This window comes from Helianthus annuus, chromosome 4 (assembly GCF_002127325.2).
Source record: "Helianthus annuus cultivar XRQ/B chromosome 4, HanXRQr2.0-SUNRISE, whole genome shotgun sequence".
NCBI classification, from domain to species: domain Eukaryota; kingdom Viridiplantae; phylum Streptophyta; class Magnoliopsida; order Asterales; family Asteraceae; genus Helianthus; species Helianthus annuus.
Genome location: NC_035436.2, coordinates 204,380,578 through 204,408,397, shown reverse-complemented (window position 1 = coordinate 204,408,397; position 27,820 = coordinate 204,380,578). Strand labels below are relative to the sequence as shown.

The following is a 27,820-nucleotide window of genomic DNA, read 5'->3' as shown; positions in this document are numbered from 1 at the left end:
AAGTAAACCTGGTTTCCATGCAAACCATTGTGTATCACCTAAATCTGTGTTGTGCATCTCAGCCTCAAAAAACGAATGAAAACCAAAATCGACAATGGTAGAACTACTAATTTTGCAATCAGGAGCACACAGAGAAGGAATACTTGCTCGTTTCGGATGTACATGAACATAATATGGATCCAACTTCAAAGTTGAACCCGTAGTAGGAATATCAAATACCTCATCATCAGTAGTTTTATGATTGGCGTTGGCAATTGCATTGTTAATACTGTCAGGCATTTCATCGAACACCTTGAGAGCAGATCCCGTGTTGGTCAGTAAACAGAATTGATGAACCATTGCAGTAGTGAAATCGTTCCATGTGAGGTCATCGCTCCGAAACCAGGAATTGAACCAGTAGAATGGTTCATCCTCAAATACTTCAATAACGTATGAGAATCGTTCATCACCATAGATTGAGTAAAATCGAAAATATAGCTCGGATTGAGAGATCCATGAGTTAGGATCAGAGCCAGTGAAACGAGGTAATTGTGGTTCGAGATCTTCCAAAGCCATCGATGCTAAGGATCAATGAAAGCACCAATGTTGTGAATGGATAATTCACAACTAAACAATAATTCGAACAGGAATGGAATATAGTAGGTTTATATTGATCTGTGATTGATTACAACTAATAAACAAGAGTAGGATAGGATAGTAATAGCAAGGGGGATGGGAAACTAGAAATTACAGATTAGAGATGGGAAGAAGAAGACACACATCATCAATATTCATTCATGACATAATCTCTCCATATCTCCTGCTTTATACTCTGTGATGGTTACTTCACGATCCAGCAAACTTGCATCTTATTGGGCTCCTTAAACGGGTTGCTAAGTTGGGCCCAAAGTGGACTAATATGGTTCATAACATATATAGACCAACAATGCTTCATTGCTTACATCCAACAACATTCATAAAATTGGCATGTGAATAGTTTGATGTAGAGTTACATCTAGGTGCAATAATGTATATACAAGGTCAATCACAACAATCTCATTAGTGTGCACGACAATAACTATCTGACAGAACAACACTTAACACTACTTGGGCCCAAAACAAACCTTTGGGAATGAAAGATTACTTAAACTAGGGACATACCCCTACTTGTAGTTAGGTGTAACAACTCTCAAAAGACCCTAGAAGGAACCGTAATCGAAACCCCGGACTCGCATGACGAGACCCAGCGTGAAAAACGAAAAATCCCATACTGGACATCCCAGGAGCCACGCGAGAGAATCCCTTGCATCTCTCGCGACGCGCGGGAGAGTACCAGGCCACGTGGCACCGTTTCGCGACAAGTGGCAAGGCTATGCTGTTGACGAGGCTGACTTAGCCCTAATAGGCAGTTGTCGCGCAACGCGGGGGATCCCTGATTCTCCAGCGACGCGCGGGAGAATCCCAGATGGGTTATATAAGGGCAGTCGTGGGAGAAGCCTCAGCGCACCTTTTCGATATCAAAATCGATACTCCTTCTCTCTCGTTCTGCTGTCCAAATACCCGAAGCCCCTAAACCCCGAAACTCTGCTCCATAATCAGCGTGCTAACCCTAATCACCGGTACGATACCATGTCCGATCGATCTGAAACCAAATCAACGGATATTTAAGTGCTGCCTGAATAAGGCTATACTTTGTCATCTACGTTGTGGTTTTGATCTCGTGATTATCGTTAAAGTTTGAATTGAGTTAATACACTAATATGTGTTGCATTGTGTGTTTAATTAGGAACCCAATACTTAGACCAGAAGGCTATTACTGAAAACCCTAAATCTGCAAAGTAAGTCATTCTCTTTTATTAAATGCTTTCAAAACCCTAAATGTTTTTCCAGTTATACTTACAATGATTAAGTTTTTGTATTCTGAAATTACTTCCGGTATATGGGTTTTGTATACATTACTTGATAAGCTTTGCTATTGGACAATTGAGGGCCAATAGTGATATGACCATAGTCACAGGAACTGTCACCGAGTGACAAATACTGATTGAGTAATTGAAAGATATAAACACATGCAAAAACCTATAATGGTGTAATTATAACAATGTGTTTTTATAAATCTGAATGAACTCACCAGTATTTTTCGCTGATAAAATGGTTTTAAAATGTGTTTAAGGTGATTTACTGTGAAGAAAATGAAAAGTGCTATGAGGCACTTAAAACTTAAATCAGTGGCTATGTAACCTGAATAAAATGTGTTTTGTAATCAATGGTTCATCCCTGTGAAAATCCTTTATGTAACTATGGATTTCATCCCATAATTTATGAAATGAAAACTACGGTGTTTTGAAAACTCTGATATTTTCCTGACACCCGGTCCTAATGAAAATTCCGTTGCGTTAATTTTAATAAATACCGGTACCACTTGTATATGCTCATGGCTCCCGCCTAGGGTGGGGTGGCGGGTTGTGACAGAATGTGATATCAGAGTCACTGGTTTAAACTAATTAAGTATTGTGAGAATACTTAAAATTAGTAGTCAGGAAATAAATGAAATAACTTATGTGAATATTGTGATGCTAACTAAATATATACGATTTTCGAAATTCGTTGTTTTTACTGTTTTTAGCCAACATTATGAGCGACAGAGAGTTGTCCAATGCTTTTCAGAACATATTTGTTAACAGTTCAGATATGGATACTACCGAAGATCTAGCTAGTACACAAACCAGATACGAAGCAGACAAAGATGAACCAATGATATTTCAGGCTCAGCCATTGAAAAACTCCTAAAAAGAGGAGATTGGATTGGAAAGTAAAAAGTGACAAAATGAAGAAGAAAAAGCCAACAAAAACTAAACGAGATATTTTTAATGTAATTCTGTTAACTAGAAGGACAATTCGGTCATATAAAATGACTGAATCGTCCTTCTCGTTAACAGAAAAAATGGATGAAGTTAACCCAGTGGACTAAAATGACAACGGTGAAACCTTTTTGGACACATAGATAAAAAATAAAACATTTGAACTAAACTAATAAAATGACTCAAACCATAGGGACTAAAATGACATTTATCTCTAAAATTAAAAAAAAACCCGTATAAAGAAAACAATAGAAATTAACATGAAATCTTCTCTCTTACTTCACTCCTCCCAAAAAAATATCTTGTTTTCGTACCAAAATATTCAAACTCATCTTCCCCAAATCAAATCCCCCAAATTCAAATCTCCATTAAATTATTATAATCACCAATTCATATTATATACCATCCGTTGAAGATAATTAACGCGTCTTGACTCACTCATCAAACATGTCGTTGACTCCCACTGTTAACCTCAATGATCAAGATCAGATCGCCAAATCAACAACAGGTGAAATTCATGTGATCGTCGGGCCAATGTTTGCCGGTAAGACTACAACTCTTCTTCACAGGATCAGATCTGAAGCCACTAATGGCAGGTAATTCAAATTCTTACTGCTCTCATTTACTCTTTGATAATGAAGCGAACGTTCAGCGAACTGTTTGTGAACCGTTCGGTGGGAAGTTTGTTTATATCTGTTTGTTTAGTTAATGAACAAACATGAATAAAGGCCCCGTTCGTGTAACTGCGTTCGTGAACGTTCGGTAAGATGTTCGTCGTGTATGTTAATTTGTTAAAGAGTTAAATGTTATTTTAGTCCCTATGGTTTGAGTCATTTTGTCAGTTTAGTCCAAATGTTTCATTTTTCGTCTGTGGGTCCAAAAAGGTTTCACCGTTGCCATTATAGTCCACCGGGTTAACTTCATCCATTATTTATGTTAACTAGAAGAGCAATTCGGTCATTTTATTGCTCTTCTAGTTAACAAAATTACATATAAAATGACCTAATTGCCCTTCTCGTTAACAGAGAAAATTGATGAAGCTAACCCAGTGGACTAAAATGCAACGGTGAAACCTTTTGGAACCCACAGGCGAAAAATGAAATCTTTGAACTAAACTGGCAAAATAACCCAAACCACAAAGATTAAAATGGCATTTAACTCTTGGTTAAAAGTTGTTAATGTTTTATAATGTTTCACTTTTCCTGTTAAGTTTTACTTTTCTCCATGTTTTTACTTTCACCCCTAAACATTAGTTAATAATTATATTTAAAAAATAGTAAAATGTAAACTCTTTTTTTATTACTTTCCCTGAAAGGCATTTTTGGGATATGTCTAAGTAACTTTAGATAATTATGTCTTAAGTTAGCTAAATTTGATTTATCATTTAATGGTTGTATTTGACTAGTTGTGTCGGATGTTTAAAGTTAATGGAGTTTTTTTTAATATCAAGTTTAATGTTCGTCTGTGTTTATTTGTGTTCGTGACCAGTGTTCACGAACTGTCCGCAAACAACCGAAAAAACATTAATAAACGAACACAAACATAAACTTACGTTCAACATGTGTTCGCGATCAGTTCACGAACATCTGCATTTCCTTAACGAACAAACACGAACATGACCTCGTTCGTTTCAAGCCCTACTCTTTGATGTATGTAGGAATATAGCACTGATAAAATCAAGCAAGGATACCCGATACGCGATCGATTCGGTCGTGACTCATGACGGAACCAAGCACCCCTGTTGGCCACTCTCTGATCTGTTGTCTTTCAAACAGAAAGTTGGAGAAGAAGCTTATGACAAGGTACATCCGCCGCTTATTGGTTTTTTGTAGGGGCATTAAACAGGTCGTTTTCATGGGTTGGCTCGATATGATACGTAAAAGCACCTCAGACATGTGAACGTGAACACGACATGATTTTTTTTTTTAGTTTTGCATCTTAAAACTTAAGAGTTACAACTTTAGAAGAAAAAAATATTATACATTTAATTATAAAAGTCGGTGTCCATTCAAGTCTTTAAATTTTCGCGTAAAATAGTAAAATTAATCAACCATTTTAAGTTATGAAGAACACATTTTAAGGGAAAAAAAGAACCTGGCCCGTTTAACTAAACATGTAAGCGGGTCCAACAAACCATACCCTTTTTTAGACGACTACCTAAACGCGTAATTTCATGATATTTTAGTGTCGTGTCATAGTTTACACCTAAGTAGTTCATGCGGTAATTTTAATATCATGCTAAATTTATATATATAGCAATTTAACACTAAATATTCATTATATTTTTCAACCATTAACAAATTAACCTTTTACAACTTGCAAAACACTAACAGTTGTAGTAAGTAGGAACTGACTAAGACTTAAAACACTAACAACTAACAATTAAGACTTAAAACACTAATAGCAGCAATAAGAAGAAAGACGAATGGTAGAACTAAGAAGAAAGGTACAGATATCGGGAAAATCGGTGATATATCGGTCTAATGTCGGTCAATATCGACGATATTATCGGTACCGATAATATTTTGCACTGATATCTCAGCAAGGGACCGATAACCGATAAGTCACTAATATATATCAATATCAACGATATTATCGGTACCGATATTCTGACCGATATTTTGCACTCGGCAGGGGACCGATAACCGATATATCACTGATATATCGGTGATATTAACTACATAGGTTCACACCCTTAGTATCTAGTACTACCAAGATTGTCAATGAAAGTTGTATTCGAAACTGAGACCTCTGCAGAGTGGAATTACGGGAACCTAAAACCAGTGAAAGCTGGATTCGAACCCACAACCTCTGCTTGAGGGATATCGTATCAAACGTGGATTCGGGAATTGCTATTCGGCAGTAGCAAGATAGTCAAAATTGTGTCATTTGGTTGTTCATGAAACAAACACTACAAATCCTTAAATAAACTAAAATCTTGTTTGAATTCCCATTTTTGTTTTTGGCAGCTGGATGTTATTGGGATTGATGAGGCACAATTCTTTGGTGATCTTTATGACTTCTGTTGTAAAGCTGCTGACCATGATGGGAAAACAGTTATAGTTGCAGGTCTTGATGGTGATTACTTAGGCTAGTCGGTATGGGGTTCGGCCCCGGTGCGTCGCGGTCCGGCGCCGCTGGGCACACCGTGCCGCCCCCTGCGTCCTGAGCTCCCTCCCCGTCGACAACGTCCATTCTTCGCCGTTCAGGACGATCCTCCAGGTGGGCCCCACCCCCGTCGCCGGAGCCAACACCATGCCGCCCACCCCCGTCGAGCTCCGTCCTCCGTCGCCGGTCCGTCTGCATACCGTGTAGTCTTAAGGTGCTTTTTGTTAGATCATAGGGTAAATTACACTTTTCGTCCTTTATGTTTGTACCAGGTTGCAATGAATAACCTTTAACTTTAATAATTACAGTCACAGTCCTTTATTTGCAAAACCTGTTACACCTTAGGTCCTTTGACCCTAACCTGGTTAAAAATTTCAATTAAGTTAGGTCATTTGCAACCCATGTGAGGGCAAAACAGTCATTTAATAAAATTTTATAGAAGTTTTTAAATTTTGACATTCTTTTTTTTTATTAAATGACTGTTTTGCCCTCATATGGGTTCCACATGACCTTACTTAACTAAAAGTTTTAACCAGGTTAGGGTCAAAGGACCTAAAGTGTAACAGGTTTTGCAAATAAAGGACTGTGACTGTAATTATTAAAGTTAAAGGTCATCCATTGCAACCCGCTACAAACATAAAGGACGAAAAGTGTAATTTACCCGAGATCATATCATTTGTTTTTCCTCATCATTTAACCACCTTTATCTAACTTACTTTCATTTGGCAGAAGGAACTTTGGTCCTGTTCTTGATGTAGTACCACTTGCTGATACTGTAACTAAATTAACCGCTCGATGTGAATTATGTGGCAAACGGGCCCATTTCACCTTCAGGAAGACCGACGAGAGGAAAACCGAACTTATAGGTGGGGCAGATGTATACATGCCTGTCTGTCGTCAACATTATGTTAACGGACATACGGTGAACAAAGGCGTTGCTTGACTACATTCGACTCGATGGTTGTCTTGGCTTTTACAAAACTGTTGTCGTCAACATTATGTTGCTTGTTTTTCCCGTCCCGGTCTTCGGGTTCGGTATGTTTTAATGAAGTTCTCGTTTAAAAAAAAAAAATAAAAAATAAAAAAAAAAAAAAAACATTATGTTAACGGACATACGGTTGGTTTGATGTGTTGTACGTTTGTAACTATGCTACTTTGTAGTTTTTGGTTTTGGTTTTGTCTGGTGTGTAAACGAGCCGAATGTTCAATAAACCATTGGTGAACTATTCCACATGAAGTTGGTTTATTTTATAATCGATCAAATATGATTTTTTTTTTTTTTTGGTTCCTTTAATTAAACCAACAAACATGAACACATGTACATCCGTTTATTTCTAACCTTATATTTTTTTTGTGTTCATCTATGTTAGTTTGTGTTTGTTCAAAATATTAACTAACAAATATAAACAACTAGGTTAGTTCCCCGTGTGCTACACGGTTGAAAAATTTAAACTATTTAATAAATATTTCTTGTAAATGCAAGACATTTATATACCAAATTGACATAAATAAGTTAGTATAAAGATGATGTATGTTAGTATTATAAAATTCATCAGAGAAACATATAATTAAACTGTCGCTGAAAATAATACAAAAATAAATATATTATATAATACGTATTATTGTATTTACGTATTATATTACATTTAAATTTAAAGATAAATAAAAAGTTAGAATGGATGTAAATTACAAAGACACTCAATGTTTCAAAAAAAAAAAGTAACATGAATAATGACAATCCGGATTTCATAGATATAGATACCATGGGTTATATTTAACACAGTTCAGATTTAATGAATCCACATATTACAAAAGTTGTGATTATCGGGTTTGGTACCATATCTTATTTGATATTATTTAGTTACTTGCATCACTACACATGTATGAATGTTGTAATTAAGTGACCTATGTTTGACAAACAATAGAGCTCGACTTCATAATTTAGTGTGTATAACATATTAAGTTTAATTTAATAGCTGAAAATATGTCATAAGATGTATAAGATGTTTGACACCCATGTGTGAATGGTGTTGTAAAACAATTGGAGTTTGGTCATCCTTACGTTATATGTTAAAATTATATAAAGATTATTATTTGAAAAAAAGATAAGGTCGTATATTTGATTTGCTTTTATATGTTTTTAAATGAATAAATGATAATAATATTAAATTGATATGTGAAGGGAGATAAGATTTCCGGATTAATAATATTATTATTATTATGAATTTATAATTAACTAGGAAACTAAAGGGATTATAATTTAGGCGGGAAAATAAAATTCTAGATAGCTTCAATGAATGCCATGTGTCTTAAATTGGTTTACTTTATTATATGTATAGATTACGAACACTTTGTTTGCTTATCTAATGAACACGAACAAGAAAATTGGCCCATCCAAGTGTTCATGTTCATTCATTTATCCTGTTAAAAATAGACAAATGGACATAAAAAAAGGGTTATTGGATTTTATCACCCCCAACTATTGGCTATTGGCCGCTTGCCACACTCAACTATCATTTTGACGCTCGTCACTCCCAACTTAACACTTAGTGTGTTCTGTCACCACGTCGTTAACTAATCACTAACTTTTGATCTTGTTACTATACTTTTGGGGTGTCCTAACATCCCTAAAACCTTCCTAAGATCCCTATGACACCCCCAAAAGTATAGTACCAAGATCAAAAGTTAGTGATCAGTTAACGACGTGGTGACAGAACACACTAAGTGTTAAGTTGGAGGTGACGGACGTCAAAGTGATAGTTGGGGGTGGTAGCGGCAAATAGCCAATAGTTAGGGGTGATAAAATCAAATAACCCTAAAAAAAGCCCTATTCATATTCGTTCGGTTCATTTACTGGCCTGGTTTTCTCTACATGATATTCGCATGATTTCAATAAGTTCCATGAATCTTTTGGAGTCCATTTTTGTGTCACCTGGAAATTACAATTTACAAACTCTTATCTTGATATGATCTTGAGAAGGACACTAACAATTGGACAACACAAAGGTTACAAAGAAACATGAAAACATATTTAGGTACTGTTCTCACTCTCTTCACTAGTCGTCTCGACAAGAAACACGTCCTTAAGAAGATCGGATGCAGAAGGTCTTGCTCGTGGTTGACCAACACATCGCATAATAAATGCTTTTAGTTCAAGATCGTTTACTTTACTAAACGCTTGAGGCATAACACCACCAGTAACTTTGCGATATATTTTAGCAATACTGTCACACTCGCTATATGGTATTTCCATTGTAGCCATTTCAAGTAAACACATTCCAAATGAGTAAATGTCCACTAATTCGTTGTAATCTTCCTCGTATAGTTCAGGAGCCATGTATTCAGGTGTTCCTAGTAACGTATGAGCCGCATGATTCTTAGCTACCACTGCGGCTAAACCGAGGTCACCAATCTTAACCTGTCCATGATAATGGAGTTGATATCATGACACGGATGATGGGTTTAAGTTTAGTCTAAACATGCTCCGGTTAGTTTGGGGCCAAACTAATGAACACGTTTAGCTAAACGGGCCGTGTTTGAGTTGACCTGGTTGGTTCACGAGTTGACCCTTTTAACTTTATACTTATTATTTTAAGATGTTTTATACGTTTAACTGTGTACTTAAAGCAATTGAGTTTTTATGGCAAAAATTAAAATTTAAAAGAGAAATGAATAAAGTTTTTTAGTTTAAATGTAAATTACTTAATATACATTCGTAATTTCAGTTATAAATATAAATTGTAAATTTAGAGTATTAATATGTAAAGAGTAAAATGTCAAAATGGTCCCTGAGTTTACTTTACTTTTGCCACTTTAGTCCAAAAAATGAAACCTTTTGTATCTGGGTCCCCGATGTTTCATTTTTGCTGTCATTTTCATCCAACTGGAAAACTGGGTTACAATTTTCTATCAAACTCCACCTTTTTTTGCCGTCTTCCTCATTTAAATGAAGGGTATATTTGTCATTTTACGTATGAATAATAGTTAATTTAAATGAGGAAGACGACAAAAAAGGTGGAGGTTAACAAAAAATTCTAACCCAGATTGCCAGTTGGATGAAAATGGCAGCAAAAATGAAACCTCAGAGACCCAGATACAAAAGGTCTCATTTTTGGATTAAAGTGGCAAATGGCAATTTACTCATATGTAAATAAACAAATAAAATTTTGTTTTAAACGGGTTGTGTTTATGTCAACCCGCGAAAACTCATGTCATGTTCACGTTCATGTGTCCGTGTCAAAGGTTAGTCTTCTTGTTAACTTCGACCCGCCAACCCATAAACACGACCCATTTAACGCCCCTTCCCTAAATTAAATCATATATGGAATGGACTTAGAGAACAAGTTTACCTTTCCAATATTTCCATTGATGAAGATATTGCTGCAATTAAGATCCCTGTGAATAATACAAGGTTCATGAGTATGCAAATACTCCAACCCCCTCAAAATCTGTCTTGACCAGTTCTTCATAGCCTTAAGCGACACGCGTCTATGTTTCTTCCTATAATCCCTCAAATTACCCGAAGTGCACGCCTCGGTGATAAAATTCAAGGTGCTGTTTTCAACATCCCTCCAGAAACTGTAAAGAACGATTATGTTTTCGTTCTCTAGACTTTGTAACAGTTCAACTTCGGATAACAGTCTTTTGAGGACGGATGGATCGCCATTGAAATTTCGTAGTTTGACTTGGTTCCAGGCCACATCTCGGCCTTCTTCTTGATCGAACCCTCTGTAGACCTTTTTTACGGCACCAGCACCTAACAGGTCGCTGTAACGCCCAAATCGTCCTGATGGATCGACCTCAACAAAGGGTTCTCGGTCCTGATCGGATGTCTCAGACGGCATTGTGCAGCTTAAAAATAGTCTGCAAATTTAAGTTATGGTCATAGCATGATGAAAGTTTTAGGCCAAAAATTAAAAACATATTTAAACAGTTAATTATCTCTATATATAATTGCTTCAGTAACATTTTTTTACATAAAGTAATTAACATATGTATGAAGGGATGCAAACGAGCCGAGCCCGAGCTCGACCAAGCTCGAGCTCGAGCTCGTTTAACATATGAAAGCTCGAGCTCGGCTCGATGGTAATTTTTCAAGCTCAAGCTCGGCTCAACTCGTTTAGTATTTATTTATTAATTAATTTATATTAATTATAATTATTATTATACATATAATTAAGTTATTTATTTATATTTACATAAATGGAAATTATTATTATTATTATATAAATATATGTTTAATATATTAATAAAAAAATATATAAACAGAAAGCTCGTTTAGGCTCGCGAGCTGGCTCGAGCTCGATAAGCGAAGCTCGGGCTCGTTTACTAAATGAGCTTGTTTTTTAGGCTCGGGCTCGAGCTCGTTTAAGCTCGGCTCGTTCAAGCTTTTTTTCGAGCCGAGCTCGAGTAGCTTGGCTCGTTTGCACCCCTATGTATGATCATGACTCAAAGAGGTTTAAATTGTAACTAAAACATAAGAAGAATGTTGAAATCAAATCAAACTTTAAGGTTTTGAAACAACACAACAGAAAAACCTTTGAAACTGTGATTAATTACCTCAAAGACTGCTTCAGATCCTTGATGTCAGATGAAATATGAATGGCAGCATGTGATGGCTATATATATATATATATATATATATATATATATATATATATATATATATGGAAATATGGAATGCATGAGATGACGTAAGCTAGAAAAACATGTTTACTTAACCAAATGAGTAAATTACAAAAATCGTCCTTTATGTATGTCACTTATTGCAAACTGTGTCCTTTGTCTTCAATAATTACAGAAAATGTACTCGATGTTTGCAAACTCTTGCAAGTTATGTCCTTTAGCCCTAACTGAGTTAATTTTTGTGGTTAAATCTGACCAAATGGACCCCACATGAGGATATTTTTGTGGTTAAATCTGATCAAATGGACCCACATGAGAGTATAATGACCAAAATACCCTCATGTGGGGTCCATTTGGTCAGATTTAACCACAAAAAATTAACTGAGTTAGGGCTAAAGGACATAACTTGCAAGGGTTTGCAAACATCGAGTACGTTTTCTGTAATTATTGGAGATAAAGGACACAGTTTGCAATAAGTGACATACATAAAGAACGATTTTTGTAATTTACTCTTAACATTGTACACAAATGTTAGGCTTAAGTAAACATATAAAACAGTGAAAAACAATAAGTGATGGAGAAAATGATGTTTTATTTAAAAAAAGTTAAGTTCAAAAGGTGTAGGGAGGCAAAACTCATGTGACACCCCCTGCCAATTGGACACAATAAATGGTATTCATCAAAAACTGATGCAACCTCCTACATTTAATTCAATTATTTGAGGATTACATGAATCTAACCAAATAAGATGAACTATTCGACAACAAGTTCATGTATGTATGTCGGGTTTTTTTTGAACGCCAACTTACACTTGTTCTCTAATTTCACTACCAGCTTCCGGCCACCAGCTACTTTTTGCCAAACATACCCTAATCACACATATATATATAATATATGTACATCATAGGGGTTGAACCCTCACCACTTAAAAAAAATAAAACTTTATCAACACTAAGGTACCACTAGACTATAATAAATAGACGAACATGGGCACAAAACCTTTTTTTCATTAACTAAACCAACGAACATAAACACATGTCTCGTTCATTCATTTGCGTGTGTTTACACATATTTTCGTTTGTTTATTGTTTAAATCGTCATTCGAATTTGTCTATTGCTGGTATTAAATTACTTTTTTTAATGGCAACGCTTACTCCTACTCTATTACTCCAATAAATCAAATTAAATTACATATTTGATTTTCCTGTTTTCATGTTAAACTTTAAATTATCTTCTTTTAGAGTTAAATGTAAGTTTGCACTTCGCGGTGGGTAGCGATTTTTTAGAATTCCCTCGCGCAATATGATAGCAATTCGCGTCAGGGGTGTAAATGCGGCGGAAAATATGTGAGGCTCATTTTGACCACTTTGACATTAGTATACCCTTTGTAAAATGAATAAAGTCGAAACGACAATAATAAAATTAGCAAGCTTCGTATTCACCCAGTAAAAAAAATAACATCGAAAAGATGATAAAAAATAAATAAGTTAACGTCAAAACAACTATAAAAATAAGCGTTAAAAAGTTCAGGAACAGAAATGTAAAAGAAAAAACTACTTGAGTAAGGTGCAGGGGTAAAACGGAGAGCGGTTTAAAAAAAACAACTGGTGCACATTAGCAAAGGCAACCAGGTGCACGTTCGCAAAGACACCTAGGTGCATGTTATCATAGGATCACTATTCAGTTTCCATGCTTTAATATATGATAACGTAAAGACCATGATATTTTAGACTTTAATTTGGACAGTTTACTTTTGAAATGGTGTTGTTTTATGTTCGGTTCATTAACGTTTATTTCTTAACGAACACGAATACTCCTCATTCATGTTTGTTCGATTCGTTTATACTTTGCTAAAAAGCAACCCAAATCTACAAACAAGGCATCACAATCACAAAATATCACAAACGAGTAATCTGATCATTAGGGGTTCCTTCAAGATTCTTATCTAATATCCCAATTTCACAAGTATAACGTGTTTGGCTACAAAGCCGACGTGGTTTTTAATCAATTTCCAAGCATGTGAATGCTATAGGTAGTAGTAGAATACTTTAAAGACAAGGTGTATCAGATTCCTCTTAAAGCAAAAGCAAGATACATTTTCTTTAATTAAATGTAATCCTAAACACATTTTCATCAACTCTTTCACAAGTTCATAATTCATCACCATCATCATCATCAATCATCATACTCGGTAAATCCTACCAATAACAAAGAGATAGGGCTGAGAAGGGTAATATGTAGATAACTTTACCTCTACCCCGTAGGAATAGAGAGGCTGCTTCCAGTGATACCCCGACTCGATAGTAGTTTTGCATTAAACCTTAGACATAAGGCACATAACACTCAGCAATTGAGACAAATGTCAATTAGCGCATGTGCCCCTTGTCTTTCAGCTATCAACGCCATCGCATGATTAACCATCTCCCCTTTTTAACGTTATTTTCACGAAATTAGTAAAATAAAGTTAAAGAGTTAAATGTCATTTTAGTCCCTATGGTTTGGTCCATTTTTCCAGTTTAGTCCAAATGTTTCATTTTTTGCATGTGGGTCCAAAAAGGTTTCACCGTTGTCATTTTAGTCCACTGGATTAACTTCATCGATTTTTTCTGTTAACAAGAAGGTTTCGGTCATTTTATATGTAATTCTGTTAACTAGAAGGACATTCGACCATATAAAATGACCGTATTGCCCTTCTTGTTAACAGAAAAAATGGATGAATTTAACCCGTTGGACTAAAATGGCAACGATGAAACCTTTTTGGACCCACAGGCAAAAAATAAAACCTGACCATACTAGTAAAATAGCTCAAACCACAGAAACTAAAATGGCATTTAACTCTAAAGTTAAAATTAGTGCACTTTCACTCTAGTCCAAAAAATCTAAAATCAAGGAAGGCCCATAAGATATTCGCCATTAATGAAACCATGTGAAGTCATGTGAATATGTTGAGTGTGCTCCAATGAACCAAATTCAAACATAATAGATATACATTGCTAGCAACAACTGGCATACAAATGGCTGATTGCCAATTTATATGGGTCAAAACGGGTCACTCAGTCAGACAAAAAAAAACCAGTTCAGGTGCTAGAACCGGTTAGAAACGAGCCCAAACCATAGGGTTGAAGCAGAGTACCCCTATACTTTCAAACCGGTTTGATCCTGGTCAAACTCAATACTTGGACGTTCTTACAAAAACCGATTTGGATTTTGGGGATGCGAAGGAACATTCGAGACAATTGGCTAGTTAATGAGATATGCGGACGTTTGGCATGACTTCAAAGTAATAATAGAATAACCGGAACTAGATAATTTACCATAAATATGATGCGTACGAAATTTGTAAATAGGCTAGATGTAGAAGAAGAGATGTTCAGAAAAGTATGGGATTAAATCCAAAATTCCAAATCATTTAGCTACCATTCTCATTTATTAAGATTGTTTTAAGTACAGTTTGACTCACTCCCTTGACTAAAAGACAGTTAAGTCGGTTGGGTATTTACCACCGGACCCTTCTACTTATTCACAAATTCATTAGATCCCTAACTAAATTCTAACATATTTGTACCACAACCATAGTTGTCAAAGGCACACTAGGCGCATGCACCTAGGCACTCAGGCTTGTCTCGAGGCTTCGCATTTTAAACGCCTTGCGCCCAGGCCCAAGGCTCAACCTTTGCGCTTTGAGTGCGCCTTTGACAACTATGACCGTAAGTCTGTAACAATACTCCCTCCCCTCTGAAAGAGGAAGTTCTTGACCCCAAAAACTAAAGAAAACTAAATTGAATTTGATACACAAGAGCAAACAACAGTAACCATATGGAGATCGAAAGTGGTGTGGTCGGCAGAAACTAGTATAGTAGGAACCATACGACAGTATGAACAATAAGAACAATGAACCAATCATGGAAGAACACCAAGACAATCTAATGAACTAACCAGCACAATCAAAACTCAATTTCTGTAACATAACACCCAAATGTTCTACATCACCACATAGTTTATTCGTACTACCTGCAGCCTTACTTTTGCTAGCTGTAGATACTTGCAGCCTTATTGCTTGTTCTTCTACCCATCAACTATCCTATTTTCCTTCCTATATTTCTCTCTTTCTTCAAGATGTTGGTGTTTCATTGTAGCACAGACATATGGAAGCCTTTCTAAGTCATCAACAAGCCTTACTTCCTCTAACATGACGACTATCTAGCTAACATGGTCACCCTGACTGCTGCGAAAGTGAACTTTGACAAGGCCTCATAAACTCCCTCACGTTCATCAACCTTTTCTTTATGTTTCGTGTCACACGTTAGGAGCATAAATTCAGAGATATCACCAACACAATTTGCTGAGGACCAGAAATGGAACCACAGTAAAAAATTAGCAAGTAATTACCATTAACTCCATGTGTTTTTCAAACTGCTGATATTGGAGTGGCCCTTTAATTAAACTGATATTTTTTAACCAACGGTACGTACAGAATTTGTATATAGGCTAATCGTAGAAGAAGAGAAAAAGAAGATTTAACCTAAATCAATTAGCTATCGTTCTCAATTCATTAAGATTGATTTAGTACAGATCAAGAATTAATCGACTCACCCACTTGACTAACAGACAGTTAAGTTGGTTGAATGTTTACCATTAGACCCTCCTAACTATTAACAATGACGATTAGATCCCTAACTCAGTTCTAACACATTTGTACCTAACAAAAGGATAGAACTGCAATGGATAGTGTTTGGATGTGCTTTTGGTGTTTGAAGTCGTGAAAGCCAACTCAAACCGAGTGTTTACTATTTAAGCTCCTAAATTGTCAAATAAATCAAATCGGATGTGCAGAAACATTCAAAGAATACTCAGAATATTCAGTTAAAGGGCTATTTGGCATTGCATTTTTAAAGTGATTACAGATATTCAGAATCAAATAATCAGCTATAAGGTTATGATAATCAGATAATCAACCATTTTGACCATTTCAGAATATTTAAGAATCCAAACAAATATGCAGCCAAAATGATAAGACAAAAAGAGTCCGTTTTGTTGCTTCATGCTGATTATTTGACCCGTAAATAGTTAAATAATAAAAAAAGAAATCTATCTGCGACTTGAAAACACAATTATCATAAGTATGCAACAAAAGATGACCATATGAAACTAAAAGTTGTAAGCTTCAACAATAAAGATACAGTCAAAATAAAGTCAAAAGACATACTTATTACCAAGGAGGATTAGAGCCCTCCCTAACAGACGGTGACCTTGACCGCATGGAACCATCTGCCCCGAACCTGGACGCACTTCTTCCAGATTTCGGTGTACCAAACCCAGGACTCGACCCGCGATAACTAGCCCGAAGTGATTCATCAACACTTGAAGAATGAGATTTAGCAATCGCATTTCTCACAAACTTCTGCGCAGCAGGGGAAAGCGTCCGGCCACCTGGACTAGCACCCCCAGACGGTCGTGGCGGTTTCTGGAACATTCTAGAACGATCCCTCATTTTCCGAGAAGCCTCGCGAGACAAATCATGCGCCTTTACATCTCTCGAAGGCGGAAGAGGGATATTGAACTGCGCCCCGTTTCCGCTACCACCGATGTCAATCGGTGTGTCTTCCGGCTCTAATCTCAACGGTGTCCCTTCAATCTCTCCCCATGTAATGAATGGTGATTCATCTACACCTGGTGCAGGAGACGGAGTCTTAACGAACGAATAACCGTTATCTGCTTTCTTACTAGACTCGACGTAAAACTGATTCGGCGTCTTTCTCAAATCTTCCAAATCATACTTCTTCATCTTATCCCCATCTCTATCCGACCACGGTACAGGCGTACCACCAGCAACCGGATTATAAAGCACCGCTACTTCATCATCTCCTCTAGACGTGTACTCCGCCATCTTCCCATGAAACCGCGTGTTCGTTTTCTTAATCTCCTTCGTCATCCCGTGCAACCGGTTAGCCAATTCCTGTTCCGTCAACGCCACTTCACCTCTATCAGCCGGATGATACATCAACAAATTCTTCGCCGTGTATTTCCATCCGTCTAAAGTCGCTAAAGGCTGATCCGACGTACCATACCCATCCGTAACCCTATCCTTCTTCGAATCCTCGATCAAACCCTTACCGTCTCGATTCTCACCTTCCAACAAAAACTCATACCTTTCTCTCTTCTTCTTATTAACCTTTTCGATAAGTTTCGAAAAGCTGTCATTATCCTCACTAGTATACTTTCTAAAAAACTCATCAAGTGATAACTTATCAGTTTCAACAGATCCTTCATTCTCAACCGATTCCATAACAGAATCAGTTTCAACAAACCTATCAGTACCAGGAGTTCTGTCAACCTCTAACGGCGTCGTATTACGGAAAAAAGTAGATCCAGGCGTACGGATCTTACCTTCGGTATCCATAACCGTTTTTCCAGATCTCCGTTCAATAATCTTCAACTGTGCGTCACGAATAAGCATCGGATCACCGGTGCGAGTGGCTTCGAGCCAATCGAGTCGGTCTCGGAGCTTCGGAATGTCAGGGAAGAAGTCTCGTTGGATAATCTTCTCGATCGCAGCGACGTACGTGTCCTCATCAAGTACGGTTGAAGAATTGCGTTTTCTAGGGTTTGTGTGGACGGTTTTGGATGAAGATGTGGTGGATCTAGGTGTTTGATGAACCGGTGTTTCGGAGATCGATGGTGACGGTGATGAGAGTGTTCGCGGTGAGTGGCCTGGTGATTGTAGCATGATTTAGGGTTTGAAGGTTTGTGAAATTGTGGCGAATTGAATGGTAGATTTAAGGTTTTGTGAAATTAGTGGTGATTTGGAAGGTGTGGATCGGAGAAAGGAGAATACGACGGTTGCGTACGGTGGTTGAAGGCGGCGTTGTGGAAGAATTCAACGATTGACCCGAGGATAACGTTGTGGGTTGTTTTCTGATTTAGGTCGGTGGTGTTGATTTTATTATTATAAAGAGTAAACTTTCGTTTTGCTCCCTGTGGTTTGGTTACTTTAACGGTTTTGCCCCAAACCTTTAAAAATAGCCAGTTTACTCCCTGATCTATGAAGCCTTTCTCCATTTCACTCCCCGCCTCTAACTCTGTCTAAAATGTATGTTAAAGATAAGGGTATTATAGTAATTTAATAAATAATGATTTAATTATATATAAGTAATTTGTTAATATAAAATATCAAATATACCTTTATCTCTGCTGTAACAACAATCACAATCACCATCCACCCTTACCAAATTACCAATTACCAATCTCTTGCTCTCTCTAATATACATACATATATTAGTACAGTTGCCAACAATCACCATCCCTGATTTTTTCCATCTTCTAATCGGACACAACCACCATCCTGCCGCCGCCACCTGCCATCATCACCAGTCCACCACCATCCTCCATCACTGAACTTCCCAACCCATCTCTCCTCCATCAATGATTTAAACCTGCAATTTAATTACTAATCACAATGTCACTGCCTCTCAGTTGATTTAAGGAGCCTCAACTCCCCACCCATCTTCCCTATAATCTAGACCCCTCTATGTTTAAATCCGTTGACCCAAATCAAACCCTAAAAATCTCAAATCTTCAAACAAACAAACAATTTCACACCGATTTTGATTCAGAGCTTCAAGATCTGTTTGATTACACCGTCAGATCGCACCCTGTTCCAAAAAGGTAAGATTTTTATTATTCTTTTAAAGATTTTTAATCACCTTCGTTCTTAATCTTCAAGATTTGTTCAATATGATGATAAAGATCGAATCTTTTTGTGTTTTCCTTTGTGGGTTTTGTTAAAGATTGATTTTTTTTGTGGGTTTGTTCTGAAAAGTGAGTCTGTTCATATCAGGGAAATATGGAATGATAATCTTGAAGAAGAGTTTGCTTTGATTCGAGAAATTGTTGATGATTACCCTTATATTGCAATGGATACTGAGTTTTTTGGTGTTGTTATTCGTCCATTGGCACAGTTTAAGAATATTAATGATTATAATTATGTGACTTTAAAGGATAATGTTGATATGTTGAAATCGATTCAACTGGGTCTTACTTTTTCTGATGAAGATGGGAATTTACCCACTTATGGGACTGATAAGCCTTGCATTTGGCAGTTTAATTTTCACAGGTTTAATGTCAATGAAGATATCTTTGCAAATGATTCGATCGAGATGTTAAGGCAGCGTGGGATTGATTTCAAGAATAATAGTGTGATTGGTATATAGAGAGAGAAGATAGGTGGTTGTTCTGATTTCAAGGTGGTGGTTGATGGTGGTGGGTGGTCGCCTGCGGTGATGATGATGGTGGCTGGGTAGGGTTGAGACTTGAGAGAGAAGAGGTGCAGAGAGGGTAGAAGAGAATGAAGAGATGATGGGTTTGTTATATTTTATTATTATATATAATATAATCTTTTATTTGTAGTTTACTAAAATACCCTTAGTTTTATATTTGAAGTTACCAAAATACCCTTTCAGTTAACAAATAATTTGGATGGAGTTAGAGGCGGGGAGTGAAATGGAGAAAGGCTTCATAGATCAGGGAGTAAACTGGCTATTTTTAAAGGTTTGGGGCAAAACCGTTAAAGTGACCAAACCACAGGGAGCAAAACGGAAGTTTACTCTATTATAAAATATAGATATAGTAATTTAAAAAATGAAAAAAATAAAAAGAATGACAGCTGTGGGATTTGAACCCACGCCCTTTCGGACCAGAGCCTAAATCTGGCGCCTTAGACCACTCGGCCAAACTGTCAAGATGAAAACCTTCTTTGTTTCCATTCATTTATATGAATGTTTATGACATGTTTGGTGTAAGTTTTAAAGTTTATATGTAACTTTTAGTGTGTTCAATTGAAGGTATATGTTCTGAATGTTTGTAAAGTACTATAAATACGTAAGAATTGATAAAATGAAGTCGAATCCGATTTATGAAACTTTATAAAGTTAGTATGGTTTACATATGGCAAGAATGAAAGGAATATAAGACCATACGGTGTGGAGGGTTTTGAAATGAGTATTATGCGACACGTGTCAGAAATGGGTGTGATGCAAAAAGGGGAGGTGTGCGACGGGGCATGGAAGAGCAGCGTTATTCGATACGTAGCACACATTTTTATACTTAAAAATTATATAAATCTGTTAAATTTAAATAAAAAACATTAATATTAATTGCATCCAATCACACGTGGCCACGTCGTCTCGCACTATGCCCTCCACGCCGGTAGAATTCTTGTCGCCACTTCAACAACGCCAGCCTCCACACCGTATTCGGGATGGTGTGCTCGGCGTGGAATAGCTTCCACGCCCACACCGTATAATATAGCATTTGATCCGTTTATTAAGTTTCCCATAATAAAATGGTGAAATTTGTACAAGTTATTGCAAAAGTAAATGTGTATGCATAACTATATTTGGTGAAATATGATTGATTGTAAGATTACTTATTTGTAAGGAGTTGGTTTGGAATTTTCTACGAAACACCTAAACTTAATTAGAGTTTACATGTCATTATTATATATATTAAATCATTATTACACATATTAAGGTACTAGCTAGCTATTTATCAAGGTGAGTATTCATAATCCCTTTTTTTTCTTTTATCATTTGTTTTGGGATGTATCATGCATACATACTAAATCATAATTCTTTTTTATTTAAATCATGTGAATTCATTCATATCTATTTGTTAGTTGTGGTATGCGTTAGACTTATTCTAATGTTTGTTTTATTCTAGCATTTGAATTATTCTAACATTTGAGATATTCTAACTGCTAGTATTCATTCATGTTTTGATCATTAATAACACCAAGCCTTAGAAAGTAGGTAATAACATTATTGGATTCACCACATGCCCAAAGGCATTTGGGTATTGATACCGATTTATCTGTGTCAAGTAGGTTTGATCAATGCAAAATTCGTTTATTCATATATGCTTAACTTATATCATGGATTTATGGACTTATGATTCCCTGTTTTTATTCATATCATACGTATTCTAAACCTATGTTTACTCACCAACTTTTTAGGTGACCCTTTTACTAAATACATGATACAAGAAACGCAGTGTGAGACTTTACAAGCTTGATGATTCATATAGGACGCATTGGACTTAGACTTAATACACAAAGCTCTATTTCATGTTCTTTTATGTTTGAAAACAAATTTGATAATTGTGTCTGACATTTAGTTTGATATGATTAAATACGTCAGTTTTAATAGTACATGAGTTATGGACAAGCATCATACATCGACGTGTTCCGTCGTTAGTTGGGGTGTGACACCAAACACCAAATGGCCCCGATGTTCACATTTGAAAACCTTCACCGACCACCGTCTAAACCACTATGAAACACCACTAATCCTGTCCACCACTGAAACACCTCTAATCGTCACCATCAACTACTACCATCCACACTAACCTATGTCTACCTAATCCCGAACCACCGTCCACATTCTAAGTTCACCCTTGCCACTATATTATTCCATCATCAACAACCATTCCCACCATGTAAACATCACTAATCGATGGGCCAGAAACGTCTCTGCCAGCATGATCCAAAACAGTTCCCAATAACCATATTCAATCATTAAATCCATATTCGAGTCGTCTAAACGAATTTGACTAAATAATATAAACAATGAATTTTATCGGAAACTCCTAAACCGTTGTCTAAAGCACTGGTTAATCCATGCAAACCATAGTGGATCAAGTAAGGAGGTGGTGTAGCCTTCCATTCATGTTCCTAGCTGGCGAATAACATCCCAATCATGTCTTCTACACCCTTTAGACTAACATGTTAGAAACCCAATAATTTGGACATAATCTGCAATTATTTTTTAACACTTAATTTACTCAAGTCTATTTATCATATCTAAAACTTTGTTTTTTTTTCTTTTTTAGATATAAAGAGTAATTTACTCTAAACCTATTTATCATATCTAAAAACTCGTTCTTTTTTTCTAAATATAAAAAACAATCAACACATAATCAAAACTAACATGTGAATCTAGTTTCCTGACACTTGACGTAAGTAGCCCAACACAAGCCCATGTACTTTCCCTAGGGTTTAGGAAACATAGATCCTCCCTCTAATCCAACGGCTCACAACACATCACCATCATCTCTTCTCTCCTATAAATCAATAATAGATCTTCATCTCCCAACCATAACCACCGCCATCCATCATAAAACCCTAATTCTAGCCTCATTATTACCTTTTTTTAGATTAAATTCGTGATGAAATATTGTAACTTCGGGTTACAAGGTCTAGCTGGCTCGGTTTTTCTATATTTTTCGACGATTTACAAACATATGAGGCGAAATAGCAAATATTCGTAAAGCTCAATGTAAATCGTTGAAAATCAAGCTGTCCCCTGGAATACACGGTTGAGCCGCCTGTCTTTGACGGGCAGATCCCGTGTAACACGGGGACAGCATTGTCACATCCTATCGCCTTGGGGAGCGGAGTCTCCGCAATTACCTCTTGGGATTGGCCGTGAGAAAAACATTTTTTTTTTTGTAATTTGTTTGGATTGTGTTATTGTAATTGGCCTGTGAGGAAATCTGTTTAAATTTACACCATCTTTCGGGACTGATTGACCTTTTCATAAGGTTTTGATGCTAATTCTGCAATTCTGAGGCCACTTTTGATTTGAATGAGATTCAGTTGATCTTTAGTTAGTTGTTTCAAACGATAATTTGTGTTTAAATGAAGTTGCTTGAATTTTTAGTTTCGTTATATTAAACTGTTTAGATTTAGTAAGGTTAAATACTCTTTAAAATTTATAAGGTTACTTGAAAAATTTCTGTGTATCTAATGTTTTTTTAAGTTAAACTCGGGTATATTGCATGTTATGTTCTTTTAAGTTTAACCAGAATTTCATCGACTCTCCTTTGTGTTCTAATTTCTATTAACGGTTTAACTCAGAAGTGTATTTGTTCTAATTTTGTTTGTTAAATTACAACGACTGAAATTTTGTTGGAATTTAAAGGACTTAAAATGCAATTTAACCTTGAAACTTTGTTAATAAGACACCAATGTCTCAACAAAACCACTTAAGCAGGTTTGGAAAGTGATAAAGAGCTTAACAATGATAAAAGTAAAATTATTTAAAAGTAAAGTTTAATTGTTAAAAAAGTTTTAAACAAATGTATATTATTGCTATTGTAATGTATAACGCTATTTTTATATCAAATTGTAAATAGAAATTTGTATTTTTGGCAAATTTAACAAGTTATGAGAATTGTAAAAGGACCTTTTTAAGAAAAAATGTAAACAGCTAATCATTTAGACTTTTTTATACGTTGATTTGAACTTGTAAATTGTAATCCTATTTAAATATTAAGTCTAAAATAAAAAAAAAAGCAATATATAGTTAATCCAGTCCAGGGGCTGATTACTATTCCAAATAGACTAATCGGTACTATAAGATGAATATAGTTAAACCCAACCTGATTACAAGAATCATACATACCCGCTTACTCAAAAAATACCCATAAACATCAATTTTTGGGTAGTATAATATAGAGATGGGCATAATCGGGTATTTTTAATACCCGGACTCGGTTCCTACCCGTACCCGGTTCCTCTCAAAGTTGACAATATGGAAAAACTTTGATTTATGTTTAATGTCCGATAGCCACGAGATGGCAAGATGCAAAGGTTGCGGCAAGTTTATGAAGGCGTCGGCTAACTCGACACTAAAGAAGCACACCGAGAAATTTTTGGAATTTTTGGTAGCCATTATAGAAGATTAAGATAGAAGAATAAGCTAGTAGAAGAAGATTAAGGAGAATTGATGTGTGATAATCTAGAAAAATTGCAAACTTTTTATAGGCGGAACCGGTTCCAACGGCCAAATTTGTATTAAATGTTGATTGTGACCGTTAGAATAGATTCCAACGGTCAGATTTACTAAGAACTGGGAACGGGACTAGAGGCTGAAATTCATTGATAGTTTGTTGTTCTTGTGGGCTTTGCTTGGTGGGTCATGGGCATTGGGCTCTGTTTGTAAACTTGAAACAATCAAGCCCAGCATTTATTAAACTTTAAAAATTAAAGTGGCACCGTTTACGCATGCAAACCGGGTACGGGTAGGAACCGGGTACGCATGGACACCGGGTACGGGTAGGAACCGGGTGCGGGTTAGAACCGGGTATGGAACTTATTTTTTTTTTATAATATGGAACCGGGTAGGAACCGTCGGGTTTTTTAAACCCGGAACCGGGTATGCTTTATACCGGGTTGGGACTGGAACCGATTACGGGTAGGTTCTAACGGGTCGGGTTTGGAACCGGTTATTATGTCCATCTCTACTATAATAATATACGAATCTTAACTTTTAGTTTTTGTGTTTTTAATTTCCTTGGGTAATAAATGTTTATATAAAAATTAAAATAGTATAAAATGTATTTAGAAATCCCAATATGTAAACTTTAACAAATTAACCGCTTTGGGTCATAAGGCGGTACCCAAAACCGGTAGAGGTGCACAAATCGTGTTTTTTTCGAAAAACCCGGTTTCAGTTACATACCCGGGTTCGGGTATGACCGAGTTTTAAATTTTCGGGTATTGCCAATACCCCAGTCGAGTTCGGGTGTCACACCCCAACCGATGGCGGAATCATCGGGGCGCGGCACTGAGCGAAACAGATTGTTCAGAAGTTTCCACAACAACTATCATACAATTCAGTTATATAACACGTCCCATACCGTGTCCCAAACAATAACCAGTTATCATAGAAAGCAACTAAACAATATGGGAACTGTTCCGACCACTCGGATACTTAATTATTACAGATCAAATGTAAATATTGTTTTAAGACCTCTAGACGACTACTGTGGATCTTACTGACTACAAGTGCCAGTGCAAGATCTACAGATAATTATGGCCCTGGAACAGGTACGTGGACACCGTCCTACGGACACAGACTCCTAGAAGTTTATTATTGTCTCGCTTCCCTAGCACGCTAGTAGCTTAAACACCTGTCACATACGTTAAAATAAAAGTCAATACATATAATGTAAAGGTGAGTACACAAGTTTGATATAGCATATAAAGTTCGGATAGTTTACGCATAACCAAGCACGTACACAAGGGCAAACGATGCACGTAAATTATCAACATGGGACCATCGATACCAACGACTTCGGGTTGACTGTCCGAGACAGTTCGCAATGCATGATTACCACCGTAATCCATGCAAGTAATTGTCCTTAGCAACCCCCGTGTGAACGGGTGCTGAGTCCAAACTTTAGTACTATGTTGCTAAAGCAGGTAGATAGCACTCCACGTGTAAACATAATAAACAGCAATCATTTAGACAAGTAATACATGCAAATAGGTTAGCGTTCAAATAGTTGTGTTGATTGTGATTTTGATAGTTTACGTATGTAACACCCAAAAGTGCTAAAAGCAAAAAGGGATCGAGTATACTCACAGTGATTGATTGTGGATTGAAGGGAGCACTGAGAATAGGTTAGCCTGAATAGTTCGATAACACAACGATGAGTAACGCGGAAAAAGTAAACAAAGGGAAACTGGATCGGATAGGCCAATCGATCGGACAGCAGTTCGATCGAGTGGGCTGTTCGATTGGTTTGAAAGTCCGTTCGAATATCCATTCGATCGGCTGGCTGGCTCGATCGGCTGGTTCCTTCAAGTGGATTGTTTCTTCCTTTGATGTGAAGGATGTGTTTGTGTATGATGGTTTGTACTACCTTTCAAGTTGGTCGATCGAACTGCTGTTCGACCGGTTACCCCAACCGATCGGTTAGCACTTTGCTGCTTTCAAGTATGTCACTCGATCGGTTGGTATGTTCGATCGGGTGACATTCCAATGCTTTGAAAAGTCTAAGCGTTTTTTAAAGTATAGTATCTCATGATCCGAGCAGTAATGATTACAATCGAATGGCGTAGCCGATCGAACAGTACCTCGTCAATACTACACTTTGTGAGTTGGTGAGTCTAAGTGCTGGTCGATCGGTTAGCCTAGTCGATCGGCTGGCATAGTCGTTCGGTTGGGCTGTTCGATCGAACAGCCTAGCCGTTCGGCCAGCTTCTCGATTTGGTTAACTTATCACCTAACACTTGGTTATTCCCGTTGTTTGTTGGTGTTTTAGAGATATTTTGACTACGAGTTGAATCACAAACTGAAGTCCCTATTTAGCCTACTGACTTGAGCAGGAATCACCCAGACTCGGTCAGAGACGGTTTGGAACCCAAGTTTAAGTTTAACCCGGAATCGGTATATCTCTTGGTAGAACTCGAATCTTGAACCATGTGTTTGTTTAGGTTGATTTGTAAATCGGTTCAAGTCTCGTTTTCACCTTCTTGAGTGTAAAAGAGTTGAAAGATAGATGAAAACCCATCTTCCAATCCTTTTCCACCGTGAAATGTTAAGATCTATGGAAGATTTTAGGTTATTGATGTAGAAATCGGTCAGATCTAGCTTATTCATGGTTGAATGAAGTCAAGAACATGAAGTTCTTGATGAACACCAAGAACACCATGATGACATCACTCAAGAACACCTAGATCTTGGTGATTTCATGGATGAAAATCGGATTTGAAAGATAGAAAGATGGAGAATCGATTAATGAACAAAAACGTACAGAGATTGGAGTGAAATACTTACCGGTTTGAGAGAAATCTTGGATTTAGTGAGAAAAAGTGGCTGGTCGGTCAGAGCTTTTCCAAAAGTGGAAAGCTTGACAAGGACAGCCCTATTTATAGGCTTCCAAAAGAGGAAAGGTCAGCTGATCGAGCAGCATTCCTGATCGAGCAGCTGTCCGATCGAACAGTCCTGTTCGATCGGCTAGCCTGTTCGATCAGGTTGCCCTGTTCGATCGGCTAGCCTGTTCGATCAGGTTGCCCTGTTCGAACGGCTTGCCTGATTTTGAGTGTTTCGCGACGATTTTCGATATTTCGAGTTCGATGAACGATAATTTGAGAATGATAGAATTCCTAATCAAATTACTTTTAGTCCTAACTACTATATCTAACATACAAGCATCCTTACAACTTGTTTCCAAAGTCGGTCTCGATTGAGTTTGATTCACCTTCGAGTCTTGATTGATTTGATTGATTCACCACACACTTTAACATAAAAGTAAACATGCACAAATAACACATAAGGCACACACACACACGTATAAAAAGTACTAAAATCCCCACACTTGAGTTTGATGATTGATTTGATTAGCTTGATTATTGATTGACTAGCTTTATTGCGTTGTTACTTCCTATCACACACAATCGGTCG

General features: G+C 36.8%; 4 protein-coding genes and 2 non-coding genes across 7 annotated transcripts; 3 read left to right on the top strand and 3 right to left on the bottom strand.

Moving 5' to 3' along the window:
* Window positions 1-3,124: 3,124 nt before the first annotated feature.
* Window positions 3,125-7,185, top strand: LOC110938117 (thymidine kinase). Of its 2 annotated transcripts, XM_022180592.2 has the most exons (5): window positions 3,125-3,436; window positions 4,498-4,642; window positions 5,810-5,929; window positions 6,676-6,943; window positions 7,046-7,185. In XM_022180592.2, exons 1-4 carry the CDS (start codon window positions 3,288-3,290, stop codon window positions 6,889-6,891), a joined length of 630 nt encoding a protein of 209 aa, XP_022036284.1. In that variant the 5' UTR covers window positions 3,125-3,287; the 3' UTR covers window positions 6,892-6,943; window positions 7,046-7,185. The 2 variants fall into 2 exon arrangements, with proteins under 2 accessions (XP_022036284.1, XP_022036285.1); XM_022180593.2 differs by lacking the exon at window positions 7,046-7,185 and having other exon boundaries at window positions 5,810-5,909; window positions 6,678-6,812.
* Window positions 7,186-8,845: 1,660 nt separating this feature from the next.
* On the bottom strand, window positions 8,846-11,576 carry LOC110938116 (probable serine/threonine-protein kinase WNK11). The gene is made up of 3 exons (XM_022180591.2): window positions 11,508-11,576; window positions 10,298-10,811; window positions 8,846-9,366 (listed from the first exon to the last, which is right to left on the bottom strand). The coding sequence occupies exons 2-3, from the start codon at window positions 10,790-10,792 to the stop codon at window positions 8,980-8,982; spliced, it is 882 nt and encodes a 293-aa protein (XP_022036283.1). The 5' UTR covers window positions 10,793-10,811; window positions 11,508-11,576; the 3' UTR covers window positions 8,846-8,979.
* Window positions 11,577-15,497: 3,921 nt separating this feature from the next.
* LOC110938114 (splicing factor ESS-2 homolog) lies at window positions 15,498-18,503 on the bottom strand. The gene is made up of 2 exons (XM_022180590.2): window positions 16,780-18,503; window positions 15,498-15,915 (listed from the first exon to the last, which is right to left on the bottom strand). The coding sequence occupies exon 1, from the start codon at window positions 18,298-18,300 to the stop codon at window positions 16,783-16,785; it is 1,518 nt and encodes a 505-aa protein (XP_022036282.1). The 5' UTR covers window positions 18,301-18,503; the 3' UTR covers window positions 15,498-15,915; window positions 16,780-16,782.
* A 280-nt stretch (window positions 18,504-18,783) lies between these two features.
* Window positions 18,784-19,783, top strand: LOC118491626 (probable CCR4-associated factor 1 homolog 10). Its single transcript, XM_035989537.1, has 2 exons — window positions 18,784-19,238; window positions 19,411-19,783. Exons 1-2 carry the CDS (start codon window positions 19,102-19,104, stop codon window positions 19,781-19,783), a joined length of 510 nt encoding a protein of 169 aa, XP_035845430.1. The 5' UTR covers window positions 18,784-19,101.
* Window positions 19,784-20,229: 446 nt separating this feature from the next.
* TRNAL-UAG lies at window positions 20,230-20,309 on the bottom strand. The gene has a single exon. It is a non-coding gene; the product is annotated as a tRNA-Leu (tRNA).
* A 2,795-nt stretch (window positions 20,310-23,104) lies between these two features.
* Window positions 23,105-23,200, top strand: LOC118492024. The gene has a single exon (XR_004892465.1). It is a non-coding gene; the product is annotated as a small nucleolar RNA SNORD96 family (small nucleolar RNA).
* Window positions 23,201-27,820: the final 4,620 nt, after the last annotated feature.

Excerpts from the sequence above, each read along its gene's own strand:
- LOC110938117 (XM_022180592.2), top strand. The coding sequence starts at position 3,288 with ATGTCGTTGACTCCCACTGTTAACCTCAATGATCAAGATCAGATCGCC. Across the intron at positions 3,437-4,497 it reads TCTGAAGCCACTAATGGCAG|GAATATAGCACTGATAAAAT; the intron begins GTAATTCAAATT and ends TGATGTATGTAG. Across the intron at positions 4,643-5,809 it reads GAGAAGAAGCTTATGACAAG|CTGGATGTTATTGGGATTGA; the intron begins GTACATCCGCCG and ends TGTTTTTGGCAG.
- LOC110938116 (XM_022180591.2), bottom strand. The coding sequence starts at position 10,792 with ATGCCGTCTGAGACATCCGATCAGGACCGAGAACCCTTTGTTGAGGTC. Across the intron at positions 9,367-10,297 it reads TCAATGGAAATATTGGAAAG|GTTAAGATTGGTGACCTCGG; the intron begins GTAAACTTGTTC and ends TATCATGGACAG.
- LOC110938114 (XM_022180590.2), bottom strand. The coding sequence starts at position 18,300 with ATGCTACAATCACCAGGCCACTCACCGCGAACACTCTCATCACCGTCA.
- LOC118491626 (XM_035989537.1), top strand. The coding sequence starts at position 19,102 with ATGTTTAAATCCGTTGACCCAAATCAAACCCTAAAAATCTCAAATCTT. Across the intron at positions 19,239-19,410 it reads TCGCACCCTGTTCCAAAAAG|GGAAATATGGAATGATAATC; the intron begins GTAAGATTTTTA and ends TGTTCATATCAG.